This window comes from Telopea speciosissima, chromosome 5 (assembly GCF_018873765.1).
Source record: "Telopea speciosissima isolate NSW1024214 ecotype Mountain lineage chromosome 5, Tspe_v1, whole genome shotgun sequence".
NCBI classification, from domain to species: domain Eukaryota; kingdom Viridiplantae; phylum Streptophyta; class Magnoliopsida; order Proteales; family Proteaceae; genus Telopea; species Telopea speciosissima.
The window spans coordinates 61,641,822-61,656,044 of NC_057920.1; the positions used below are offsets into that span (position 1 = coordinate 61,641,822).

Consider the following 14,223-nt stretch of genomic DNA (forward strand, 5'->3'; position numbering starts at 1 on the left):
CCGTTAATTGATTCGATTATTTCCCCCTTTTTGCCCAACTTGGGCACATTTTTCCTTTTTCTCCTTTGGGGTCGAGGAATGGCGTACAAATTTTGGCTTTTTTGTTATTTTATTTTATATTTCTTGTGAAATGAAAAAGAAAAAAGGGGTGTAAAATATAGCGTATGTTGTAAGCTGGTAACCGACTTTGTAATGAAGACTTAACAAACGTTTTTTATACCAGCGTGGGGAGTCATCTCACACCCGTGCCACACACGTAGAAGCAGTCAGGTGGGGCGGTGGCGATGGTTGTGGGAAAAAAAAAAAATCTGCTGCAGGGCACCAATCTGGCGGGGCTTGTGGTGTTGACTGTGGTTAGGAATTTGTGATGGAGATGCGCCGATGATGAGGGCAGCCTTCCAAGATTTTATTTTTAAAATGATTCAAGATTGAAACTCATGAGTTATTTTGTTGTACAGTTTCTTTGATTTGGGAGAATAAAGAATGGGAAATTTACACCTCTGATGTTTGACGAAAGGATATTTTCACCTCCTAGTTTAAATAAATTCTACGTATCTCTTGAGATTTGTAAATGATAACAAATAATTCCGTAAATGATAATAAATAAGTCTATTCCATCAGTTCATGATTAACATTTTTAAAAATTAGACTTAGACTTAAATCGATAGAATTGTCTTTTTAAGGAAAAACCAAAAAAATAAATAAACAAAACAAAAGCTGCAACTCATCTTCTCCAAAATCGATTGGGAAATATGAGTTGCAACCATCCCAATCCATCAATTCGTTAAAACGTTTGTCACTAATCATCACCATCTTCACCATCATTCTCTGCTCCACCCTCAAACCCTAACCCTAAACTCAATTCAGGAATGTTACCGAACAGAAAGTTCCCAACTAAGATCAACGTCTCAAGCCGATTTCCAGAACAGAGATCCGGAGGGAGAATCCCCGTCAGCTTGTTCGACGACAAATCGAGGAGCTGAAGTTTGCCATTCCTTCCAAGTCCCTGAGGAATACTTCCAGTAAAATTATTCTCCCAAAGCTGCAACACTTCCAACTCGGGCAAATCGCCAATGAAATCTGGAATCGCGCCGTGCAACTTGTTCCTGAGCAAATTCAACAGCGTTAGATTCTTCAGCTCCCGCAAAAGATTCCGAAATCTCACCGGAGGACATATTGTTGGAGAGATCCATTGATTTCGTACAGTATGATATGGGAGTAGAGCATAAGGTATGGTGCTTTGAATCTCTGCATCTGTTGATCAATTACTGTTTTTTATCGTCTCATTTCCTGTGTGGTTGTATTTTTTTTTTTTCCCCTTTAATTCTTCTGTTGATCGCTTCTTTTGTAATGATCTGGCTTTTTCCCCATTTATATTCTTTTGGGGGTCAGGATATTGACACTGCTGTCAAGATATAATGATAAAGGCCCAACAGCTAGTGAAGAACTTGAAGAATATTACCTAATGCAGAATGACCGGTGGCTGGGGGTACAGCTGCGTCTGATTTAGTTCTGCTAGTTGGGTACCGGCTTATATATACGGAACCCCACTTACACTTCTTTATCTCTGGGTCAACCTTTCTTACATCACATGATTGAGAGAGGAATTTTAATGGGTCCTGTGATCATTTGCAAAGCATAAAAACTTGTTTCAGAGAAGGTAAGGTGTTTGTGTGCTTGTGCCTCATACCAGATATTGGATTTCACAGATATTGGAGGTCCGGTAAGCCCTCCAGTGAGCCCATTCACCTGCAGAAACAAGGTATCCCGTTTCTGAAGCTTTGCGAGCTCTGGTGGAATCTCACCGGACAAAATACAGTTAGCCATATCCCCAATCATATTGTTGTTACAGAAATCAAGAACTTCAAGGTACTTGAGAAGAGAGAGCTGGGAAGGGAAGCTACCATTGAAGATGTTGTTAGAAAGGTTCAACTATCGGAGACCGCTAATGTGAGAGAGTTCGGAAGGGACGGGACCAGAGAGAACGTTAGCAGCGACGGTGAGATTAACGAGGTTGCGAAGGTGACCTATATCAGGGGATAAAGTGCCAGAGAGGTTCATATTGGAGAGGTCAAGGGTGACGACTTGGCGGTACCCATTACAAGAAACTCCAGTCCATGTGCACTGGCTTGTGGAGACATTCCAATTCTGGAGTGAAGCTCCTGGGTCGTCTATAATGGCGAATTTCAGGGAGAGCAGAACTCGGTATTCTGGGATATGAGATTGTTCCTCGGCAATAAATGGGTTGTTGAGCAGGTAGAGCAGAAGTAGAATTAGAAATCGCATTTTTCTTCTTGATTTATACAAATCAGAGTTTGGAGAAGATGACTTGCAGCTTTTGTTTTTGTGTTTTTTATTTTTTTGGTTTCTTCTTACAAGGACAATTCCAGTTCAAGTCTAATTTTTAATGGTGTTAGTCATGAACTGACGGAATTGGCTTATTTGTTACCGTTTGTAAACCTCAAGGAGTTACGCAAAATTTTTCAAAACTGGGGGATGAAAATATCCTTTCGTCAAACCTCAGGGGTGGTATGTGTAAATTTCCCATAAAGAATTGGGTTTAAGAATCTAGAATCGGCACGGGACCAACCTCCAACGGTTGTGATGTCGAAAACAATTAAACTACTAAAACCTTTTTTTTTTTTTTTTTTTTGATGAAAGTGTAATGGCAGATATACACAACACACACCACACTCACACACCCGATGTAGGACTAAATCCGGACTAAATCCACACCCTTTATTTTTTTTTCCTTTGATGAAATTGTAATCACACAAACCACACACCAATCCCAAAAAATTAATCAACTTTTAGGATTGTGGAATGACGGATATACACAACACACACCACACTCACACACCCAATGTGGGACTAAACCCACACACACCTTCTATTTTTGTTTTTGATGAAAGTGTAAAAGAACCCTTCTTGTATAGTATGTAATTTAGAACTCTTGTAAATCTCACTACAAGAAGTGATTTCATTGGGTTTTTTTTAGCTATTTAACAAATTAAAAGAAGAAAAAAAAGTACCAATAATAAAGATTTAAGTGTATTCATAATCGATTCAAAAATGAGACAAAATTAACAGGGAAAATTTCACAAATACCCCTGTAAGTATATAAAATATCATGAATACCCTAAACTATGTCAAAATATCAATTTCCCCCCTGATGTTAAGCATAGTTAGCACCCAAAATTGAAATGTCTATTTAACCCCCGAATGTCTATTTAACTTCCGAGTAGTTATTTAAATAAATAAAAAACTAAAGTACACTTAAAGTACCTAAGGTTTGATGAAACTACACCTAGGGTATCTAACGTTTGACAAATTATGTTTCAAATACCATTTTATAAATTTTCAGTTATACCCCACTATTATACCCCCCATCGCCACTGTTACTGCCAGCCACTGTCGCCATCGCAGTCGCCACCGCCATGTTCTCCTACCTCCGCCCAGCTCACCACCTCTGTCTGCAAATCACCCCCCCCCCCCCCCCCCCCCCATCCCCTGCGCCCCCCCCCCCCCCCCCCCCCCCCCCCCCCCCCCCCCCCCCCCCCCCCCCCCCCCCCCCCCCCCCCCCCCCCCCCCCCCCCCCCCCAATCAACGGGACTTCACACCGCCTAGCTACTATAAAAGCAAAGGAACAACCCTAAAGATCTAACTACAATAATCACTATTCACTGCCCAAACCGTCCATTCGAGCAACACCCCAAACCGCCCTTCCCCACGCGACCACCCCACCCCATCCCCTGTTGCCTTTGTTCTTCCTCCCCCAACCCCAATCCCCCTCCCATCCCACCACTGAAACCCCCTTTCCCCACGACCTCTGTCCCCAAAACCCCACTCTGTAACCAACCCCAATCCCCGCCCCCGCTCTTGCCACTGTAACACCTATCTACCTCGCCATCGCAAATCCCCTTCTGCGACCCCAGTCCCCAGTACCTTTTTGGCTTGTGCGATTTCTGTTGGTGTCGCCCTTGGTGGATGTAAACCCTAAATTATTGCTCTAGTTTGTAGTTCCAGTGGCAGTTCTCATCGTTACTGGCTTCGCTACTCTTAAGTCTTCATGGGTTCGTGCTCTGCAAAATTGTTTGGCTCAGATTCGGTTTATCCTAATCATGGGAAAGCATTGGGAGATCTTCATGGTCAAGGCTGGAAGAAATCATCAGACCTCGGAATCATTCCTTTTTCAGAAATCTAGAATAATGTCCTGCAAGCAGACCTAGTGAAGACGAAAGAAACAAATGGAGGGTCCCTTTTCGTTGTCATAGTGTGAATGAAAACAGTATCACAATTTTTTTTTGGGTGAATTGAATCATAATTTTTAGTAAAACAAAGAACAATAATTTAGTGTTTACAAGGATTGATTGGCTGATTTGGTGTTGATTGCAATCAATTCCAAATCAGTCAGTCAAGGATCCTTGATTGCTATCAAATTCCAATTAGCCATGTTAGACTCTTATTCTCTCAGATATTCTAAGGTTCTTTGGGTGATTGAATTGGACTTCCACGTCTTCCACTGTTGCCTCTATGCCTGCAGCAGAAGCTCATCTTCTTAACCACCTTTGTGTGGAGATACCTCTTTAGCGGTTGCAGTGATGATGTGTTGAATAAAAAGCTCTAGATCAGAAAAGGATTTGGGGATGGTTTTCTTTGCACTAGAAGGCGTATACAACAAAGCTGTTGAAAGATTAAATTTTTTCGGGCCAAGTGGCAGTGATTGGGAGATGAACTTGGTAGTACAGTGGAGGCGGAGGGAAATCGGACTAGCCAAATGAATGTGAATTTGGTGGAAGGACATGTTTCATGCATTTGAGTAAATGACTCTGTCATCAATAATGAGAACATCCATTTAAGGCTTATATTGCCTTCCATTCAATAAGTGAAACCTCCTTAATGCTCTCCAATTTCTAAAGCTGTGCAGTGCGGTAGTGGTAGGTGAAGATGCTGACATCTGGCAACTCAGACATCCAACAGTCCAAGCTCAACATAAGTCAATGTGCTCGGATCATTGAATGTGCGAGCTGCCATGTGTCGTTATCTCTACCCTGAACTGCTGTTGTTATGATTCTAGAATCTGAGAAAGGGATTCAAGAACCATAGCAGGGGATTTTCTCACTATTTCGAGTAAGTGAGGGACTCCTAAGAATGGGGGAACAGAGAGAAGAGACTAAACTATTTCTTCATTCTTTTCATATTCCATGAATACAAGAAAATCCCTTTTATAGGGGCAATACAAATCTAAACAATTAACAAACACAACCTACAAATCTAACTAATTAACAAATAACCCCATTCATAACATTCCATGGCCCATCAAAACAACCTTGTCCTCAAGGTTGATGTTAAGGAGGGAACCATCATACTCATAGACAAATCTTTTGTGGCACGAAGTCGAACCGGGAAGAACCGCTCAAATATAAGCCAAAAATATTCCTTCAAACCAATGCTTCCACCAATGGTAGTTGATGCAAAAGTCCACATGGGACAGCAGGTCTATGGAAAAGGCATCACTAGCTCATTGTGGGAACCATTAAAGAGAGATGGTTAGACAACAGTAGCTCACTTTAGTGGCCCTGAAGTTGAGCAATAAAGTGTGACAAATATCTTCTGGAAGCTAAATCCAACGGCTGAAAGCCCAATCCAATGGTTGCAAACGATCCTCATCTCCCACTACAATTTCCTCTAGAAAGGAAAAATGAAAACGAGTAGGAGCCAGGAGGCATGACCATCAATACCGCCCTCGTGGAGCGTGCTAGAGCCATCACCTTTAATACTGCTCACGTGGAACAGAGAAAAGAGAGAGTAATGGGATCTACTTATGCTGTTTCAATGGCACTTCCATTAATTCCCGCGAGCCAGAAGAGGCAACCTCTGAGCTCTGACGCCTTCATCAAGCCTGTGCTAGTGAGGAGGCTATCGAAGGTTATAGCCAAGATACCATCAGGAGCCGATGCAAAGCTTGCAGTTCATGCGTCACTGAACGATAAGGTTATCACAGGATTGACAACCGCTGCTTTAACAGCTTCTTTGGTGATTCCAGAGGTGGCGCTAAAGCTGTTGTATCTCCTTCTCTTAAGAACTTCTTGCTCAGTATTGTCGCTGGAGGAGTGGTGCTTCTTGTCATATTTGGAGTTGCCCATTAATAGAACCGCCATTAAGCTCATGTCGACTGCCCTGGCCATGCCAATCACCGTAAGAACATGATTTCGGGGTTTTTTGGAATCGCCCAGAACCCACCAACATGCCTGGTCCCAACTTATCGATCTTCTGATGCAAGCCCGTAGAGACAGAGGTACCCTACAACGAAACAGAGACCTCTGCAGCAACAAGTGCCGAGGCCAGAATCGACTCTGTACTCGTGGTTGCAATGATCGACGACTCTGCTTGCTATAATAGCCACCGTATCGTTTCGGCGACGGATTTGTGATCTCCATTTTCTCCTCAAGTGGGAAATCCGAACCCCCACCGTCACCTATTTTGTTACTTGGTGGTGGCGGCTCCGGTGGCGGCCAAGGAATCCAAGTCTTCGTTGTTCCTTGTGCGCACATTTGGAGGCCGAAGGTTCCAAGAATGGAATATGGAAACTTCTGTGTGGCGGCAATGCAACAGATTCCCATATTGGCCGGTGGTGGCCATGGCGGAACGGAAGACAACTTCAAGAAGCTTGCAAGGGATGTCGATGGAGGTGGAATGGAGAGGCGAGCCGTCGGTGCTGCAAGTTGTGCAAAATCCAATAAATCTGGAGCCTGTAACGTTGAATCCTGCAAATAAACTGCCAAGGAACCAATTGCTTTGAATCCTGCAACGAACATTGATGCAACTGGAATCTGGTCCATGAAGGCTGCAACGATCTTCAAAGCAGTTGGATTCTAATCGATGAAGGCAGGCATCGAAGCGGTGGAACCATCAATTTCAACCATCGCTGTGCCAGAATCTCCTTCTTGCTCGTTGGAGATTTCGTCAAATGGAACCGAAAGAAGTGGCTCGGTTTCAGGGCTCTCCTCAGAGGCACTCCTCTCAATATGCTCCGAGTCTTGGGCCATGGATGCTCCATACAGTGTAGAATAAGGTTCAAGATCGACCATTGAACCAAAATCTTCAACTGTCGCAAGATCAACACTATGAATCCTCTCTTGCTCCTTGCAAATTGCATCTTCAAAACATGGAAGGAATGCATGATTCGGATCTTGACGTTCCAATGACCGAAAAAGGAGAACCAGCCTGTTGTACTCGGAGAACATACCCATTGGAAGCACTGTAGAGCGTAAAGAAAGAACTGGAAGGATGAAAGCAAAGGAAATGGGAAGGAGAGGATCAATGAAAGCACCAATGTTATGATTCTAGAATCTGAGAAAGGGATTCAAGAACCATAGCAGGGGATTTTCTCACTATTTCGAGTAAGTGAGGGACTCCTAAGTAAGGGGGAACAGAGAGAAGAGACTAAACTATTTCTTCATTCTTTTCATATTCCATGAATACAAGAAAATCCCTTTTATAGGGGCAATACAAATCTAAACAATTAACAAACACAACCTACAAATCTAACTAATTAACAAACAACCCCATTCATAACAACTGTACTGCACAGTTTTAGGGAATTGGAGAGGATTATTTTCCTGACTTGATACATGATGTGTCTTACCAAAAACAAATGTGAGAATGACTACATTTGATGTACGAGTATATGACCCAATTAACTCTAAAGGCTGATCAAACTACTTATTTTTTTGTGGAAAATATCCAAATTAAGGTTCTCTAGTATCTAGGCTCAGTCAGGTTGCAAGAAAAATCAAATCAAATCAAATCTTAAAATGAGAACTTTTCTAATTTATGTTAAGTTATCCATTAAACTGCATTAGATGTATGTGTAATAGTCTAACTGGATACTCAGAGACGAAGGAGGGAGAGGGACTGGGGTGTCAATTAGTCCGGTTCTAGGCTATCGGTCCGGATCCTTAGTGGTTCTGGTTCTGAGGTGTCAAGATCATAACCGGACTAATAAGCTTACTGGATCCAAATCTGAGATCCAGGACCATTAATTAATGGGTGGTCCAATTCCGGTTCCCAATCGGTTCTCTCTCTCTCTCTTTCTACGCCATTGTAAGAAAGAAGAACAAAGATCACTGAAACAAGATCACTTTTGCAAACTTGTCTCTTTCTTTCTCACTCGGAATTTCCTTCCTTCTTTGTTCTGTTCTCGTTTCTCCTTGAAAAGTTAAGGAAGAGAGAGAGAGAATAGGTGGCGTAATTAGCTTACAAGGAAGGAAGGAAAGAGCATTGAAGAAGGAGGAGGTGTCGTTTTATTAGGATTAATAAACGTATATTTTGGGAAAGGGAGAGTGATTGAGAGTAAGTAATTTAGTAGTGAGGTGGCTTGAGAATGGACTAGACTAGGGGTGTAAATGAATAGTCAAAATACGTTTTTGTATTCGTTTAGCATTATCCATTTCGGTATCCGTGTTCGTATTCGTTTACCACTATCCGAATCCATCCGAAAACTAAACAGATACAGATCCGGATAAGCTATAGCTATCCGAAAAGCTATATTTACATGTAAATGGATAAAATATTCGATCCGTATCCGTGTCCGTATCCGTTTAATACTACCCGAATCCGTCCGAAAGCTTACTCGGATGCGGATGCGGATATAGCACTATCCAAGCCGAATCCAATCCGTTTACATCCCTAAACTAGACACGTGGCAATAGTTGGGTCCTTTGACGTATGTCCTTCTTATGTGTTTGTTTGTGTTAGATTATCGTCTCCATTCGGGTGTGAGATCACTACACGTATCCAATTAGGCGTGTTCATACATTGGTTGGTTCAGACATTGTCTTCCTGCTCCGTTACCTCACTATCGTTTGTCGTTATGAACTTCTTCTTTTTCTTCTTCTTCCTTGGTGGTTCTTTCTAGTTCCATCCTTGTTTTTCTAGTCCGTCAGTCACATAACTTTCCAAGTTAAGAATTTTTTTTAGATCGGACAACAAAGGGAAGAAATGCTTTTATAATTCACATTCGATTTGTTGCTATGTTTGGTAAATGTCTGAACAAAGATCGCTCGTTCTTGATTAGAAACATTCTTTGGCGTTTCTGGTCTGAAATAACGTTCTGAGACCAAAAATGACCGTTTGGTAAGGTTCTCATGAACGCCGTTCAGAACGAAAATGGTGTTTGGTATAATATGTTCTTCCCTATTTGACATAAATTACAATAAGGCCATTCTTACAAGAAAATAATGTCTTTCTCACTTAATAAACTTAAATTAAAAATATCTTATAAATTTACACATTTAACATAAATTAAAATATAATGTCTCTCTTACTTAACAAACTTAAATTAATATGCATTTTACTGACATTTCATCGATTGAATAGAGTTTTCATGAAGAAATTATGGGTGGACCTCTCACCCCATGTGTTGGTGGATACATTGGCCTTCTTAACCAAAAAAAAAAAAGATGCATTGGCATTTGTGTGAGAAAAATTGTACCTTTTAAAATTTCTTTTTTCTCAATGATGTGATTATCTCCTTGTATGTTTTAGATAGCATAACATCCATCTGACTCGTAACTTTTTTTTTGTTTTTTTTGTTTTTTGGTGAAAATCTGAATTGTAACTTTCTTCTCCTAAGTTATGCTTTCTACATCAATACCTCATATATCATCCTTCATCCTGCCAATCTCTCTTGCTTGTTTTCTTGATATTCCCATTACACTCTCAGCTGTAATTTTTCTTACAGTGGCTTGACTTTCTTTTAATTGACCATGCATAATTCCTTCCCTTTTACCTCGATATAGGCTCCCTGATTGGGGGGGGGGGGGGTTGTGTAGGTTGGAACAACTCTAATAACCTCCCAGATGGATCCCAAGTCAAAACCCCTCTCAGATAGTAATCCGAAAATTATCTGAGAACTCAAGTTTCACAGAATCACACCAAACTATAAGAAATAGTAGTTAATAGGAAGGACAAGAACCCTCTAAAAGATGGAAACAATCCGATTGACGACTTGGGGGTAATTTGAATAACAGCGATCTCATAGGCAGAGATCTCAGAAACAATAAACTCAAATCAAACTCAATCAAGCCCACAGACTCCTCTTGAATTTGGAACTATTATAAGACTAGGTAAGGCTAATGAAAATCCCCAAGTTTAGAACTCAATCAAATGGCTAGATATGAATTAACTAGGAAAACAAAATCCCAAATCCCAAATTTGCAGGTTTGAAGTGATTTCTTTAATGGCAGCCAAATAACAGATCCAAAGGTCTCCAAACCTAGGTCGAGTTGCACCCTAGGGGAGGCCTTTAATATCCCAAAGTTTCTCAGCAGACAACCCAAGGGTTTGGGAATAATCAAAGAATAATTATATACTGAAAACACAAAGAAAAAATTACCCAATTCCTGAGACACAAATGGGAGAAAAAATGAAGATCGTGTCAGATCTAATTTACAACAGGGACGAGAGAGAGAGAGAGAGAGAGAGCTAGTTCTAACCGTGAAACGCAGTTGCAGGGAGAGTCGTAGAGGTGAGCTCTTTCTACTCCTTCTCTTCCCCTTCTCTTCCCCAAACGGTCGCAAGGCCTTCATGAGTTCACCATCTGACATTCACGGGTTTTGGCATTTCTTTTACACTGTCTCGTTCTCGTTCTTTACAGACCGTGTCTGACACGGTCTGTAAATAACGTTCTTTGATGGAATCTTCCTTCCGGTTCGTTCTGAAAGACCAATAAAACAAACCGGTAAGCCAAACAAGATTTTATGTTTTTTTGTTCTCAAAGAACGGAAGAACGCCAAAGAACGCCGTTTCGACATTTACCAAAACGTAGCCTTAATATCATTCGGTTCCAGCGGTTCCAATGCTACCAGGTCCTTAATGGGCTATCGGTTCTAGAACCGTTGGAAGACCCGGACCAAAACCGACCCTGACCACTCGTATATCAGTAGGACTAGATCCGTTCCAATAAGCTAATGGGTGGTCCGATTCTAGTTCCTGTTGGTCCGAATCAATTACGGTTTCCGATTCTGATCCTAAATTGACACCCCTCGAGAGTGATGAGGGGACTACCACTACCATTGTCAGAGAATTAGAGTTGAAAGAGGGGCAGAGTATGCTCCTAGCGAGTGAGAGAGAAAGGTGATAGAAACACCATAGAAAACAGAGTAGGTGTAGTGCAGCCGGTGATTACTCTCTCTCTCACCAAATTTTGCTACTACTGAGGTTACAGGAATATTCCTGTTATGTGGTTCACAGCCAAAGAAACAAAACCTAAAAACATATTTTCAAAAATACTAAAACCTAAGGGAACATTCATTCAAAAAAATTTTCCCTCTCTTGAATTGAAAAATTATCCATTTATTTGGTTTCAAGCCAAGGGATCTTTGTGTTTCATTTTTCCAAGTCCTTCTAATAGGGGTAAAAATGACCATCCTACCCTCTGTCTGAATACATTGCCCGGGTGAGGTTCAACCCCCCTTCCCTTCTAATAGAGAAACTTGAAGAAATGAACCGGACAGCAAATGGAACAGAAAATTTTCCTCAACGCAATAGCAAGAACATTCATGCAACCTGTCTTGGATTGACGTTTTGTAACTGGCTTGTTACAAACAGACACAATGTTATTTATAGATTCATCAATAATTTGTAGAACTAATGTTAATATTTTACCTATGTAATATAATAATAATAATAATCATGTGGATTAATTAAAAAAAAAAAAAAAAATCTTGTGTCACGTGAATCATGGACGAGGTTGTGGATCCTTTCACGCTAACAGTACTCCGTTGTTGTGCAGAACATGAACGCTGTGATACGAAGGCGTTTCCCACGTTGTAGCCTGTCGTCGCATTGCAAAATCCTAAGCTTTCCCGATCATGGAAGCAAGCAGGAAGGCCGTTCTTCTTGAAAGTAGGCCCCGTTCATATTCTTGTTGTTGTGTCCAGCAATGACTGGTCACTGACCTAATAAACTACTACTTCTCCACCATTCGTTACGCCTTCAATTGAGCGTTATTAGGGAACCAACGCAGCATCTATCTTTATCTATACTGTTCAGTGTTCCCTTCCTTCTCCCACCTCCACCGCTATTTTTCATGCACTAGCGCTACAGACACGTAGTATCACGTTTCAGCAAAGTTAAGGTAGTATCACAGGTGGGTCCCTTTTAAAATGTTTATTTGTTTGTTTCACTTTTCCGTTGTCTCTGCAATTCGAAACCAGTCAACACAAGAAACCAGGAAGAAAGTAACGAAACAGAAAAGAGTAGCTTGCAAGCCAACAACAACTAGCCAGGGCATGAGTATCACTTTCTGCTATCACTCATGAGGAACGAATTGAAGAAACAGAAGCAAACTCACCATCCTTCATTCCTTGCCTGCCAAAATGGACTCAACTATTACATCTACTTTTTCTTCATCTTCATGCTTCGGTCCCTACCTTACGCCGCTGCACAGAGCAGTAACAGTAGTAGTCAATCCCCCACCGTCGATGATCCCTATGACTACAGCGGCGACTTTTTCAGCCCTTCTATGGGTATCGCACTTGTCGTCATTATAGGCGTCTTCTTCATGTTCGGCTTCGTCTCCATCTTCATCCGCCGTTGCAGGGGTGAAAGTATTACCCTTCATGACGGAGAAGGTGGAATGTCAAGAAGGGGAAATCGAGGTCTCGATCCGGCTGTGATCGATACTTTCCCAACCTTTGCCTATTCATATGTGAAGGGTCATAAATTGGGTAAAGGGGCTTTGGAGTGCGCCGTATGCTTGAACGAGTTCGAAGACGAAGACACGATTCGATTGCTGCCCAAGTGTGATCATGTCTTCCATCCTCAGTGTATTGATGCTTGGTTATCTAAGCGCACAACCTGCCCAGTCTGCCGGGCTAACCTCGTTCCTTCAATTAGGGAACCAGTACAGGACATAGAAGCCGATTCCGATGGAGAAATCCTGGAACCAGGGGAAGCAGGGAGCCAGCAAGTTTCCATTAATTTAACAAGCGAAGAACCACAGGTAGTTCCAGTGACAGTGGCACCGGAGGTAATTAATCGTTCCCCTATACAGAACCGGCCAGCGAGAACGAAACCGCCGAGGCCGAGATACGTGGGGAGATTTCCACGGTCGAATTCGACGGGGCACTCGTTGGTCCAACCGGGAGAAGACGTCGAACGGTTCACCCTCCGGCTGCCGGATGAGGTGAGGAAGCAAATCATGGGTATGAGGCAGCTGAACCGGACTAGGAGTATGGTGTCCCTTCGAAGGGTAGGGAGTTCGAGGAAGGGTTACAGGGCGACTGGAGAAGGGAGTAGCAGAGGAGGGAAATCGATGGGGGAGAAACCGGAAGGCTGGGTCTTCTCGATGACACCACCTTTCTTCATGAGGGCTCCTTCTCCTAAGTCATCGAAGATGACAGTAGAAGGGGATGCTCCGGTGACTCCTCCTCGTCCTAAACCCTTTAGGTCGCCGTTGCGAGTGTTCACGAAGATTAACGGAACTGGATCGTCGTCGACTCGCCCTCCGGTTTAACGCTCCGGTGATATATAAATATTTTTTTCCCTGACTCCATTGGGGCCGGGAAATGATTACAAAGTTTGAATGCTGTAATGGTGAATGGAGATGATCCTCGAAAAATGAGGTCAGACTTGCAAGTTTGGTTTTTTTTAATGGTTCAAGATTGAAACACATAAAGAGTTCCTTTCTTGTACAGTTTCTCTGGTTTTGGAGAATAAAAGATTTGGGTTTTAGAACCTGGAATCAGACAAGGGAATCAACTTCCATTGGTTTCCAGGTTGAAGTGTCAGGATTCTAATAAAACGAATTCAGCTCGTCTTTAAAGAGTCCAGTACCACATTCCTAGGCGGGCATCAAGAAGTGTGCAGTACAACTCAGCCATTGGATGGCTCCTAACAGCATCCTGGGTGCTCAGCTCCTTTGGAGACGATCCTGATCCCCAACCCATGAATTCCTTTCTTATACAGTAACTATGTTGTTTGAGTTTTGCTTTAAAAGTCCTGTATATTTCACTACAAGAAGTAATTTTATTATGCTTCAAAAAAGAAGTTATTTTGTTAGAGTAACCAACTTTTCAACAAAATATGGTCATAGTTGCCATGCGGTTGGACATTACGCATTGAGAGCTTTGCGGCAATATGTGGTTGGTCAAAACTGATCGCACATATTGAGAGAAATTACCATTTTAATTCCCAATTTTTTTAAAAACAAATTTT

At 42.0% G+C, this 14,223-nt stretch overlaps 1 protein-coding gene across 1 annotated transcript; it reads left to right on the plus strand.

The window, feature by feature from the left end:
- Positions 1-12,322: 12,322 nt before the first annotated feature.
- LOC122663192 (E3 ubiquitin-protein ligase ATL6-like) lies at positions 12,323-13,523 on the plus strand. The gene has a single exon (XM_043858894.1). It carries the CDS (start codon positions 12,323-12,325, stop codon positions 13,520-13,522), a length of 1,200 nt encoding a protein of 399 aa, XP_043714829.1. The 3' UTR covers position 13,523.
- The last annotated feature ends 700 nt before the right edge of the window (positions 13,524-14,223 follow it).

Bases quoted from the DNA above. Each gene is read 5' to 3' on its own strand.
- LOC122663192 (XM_043858894.1), top strand. From the start codon at position 12,323: ATGAGGAACGAATTGAAGAAACAGAAGCAAACTCACCATCCTTCATTC.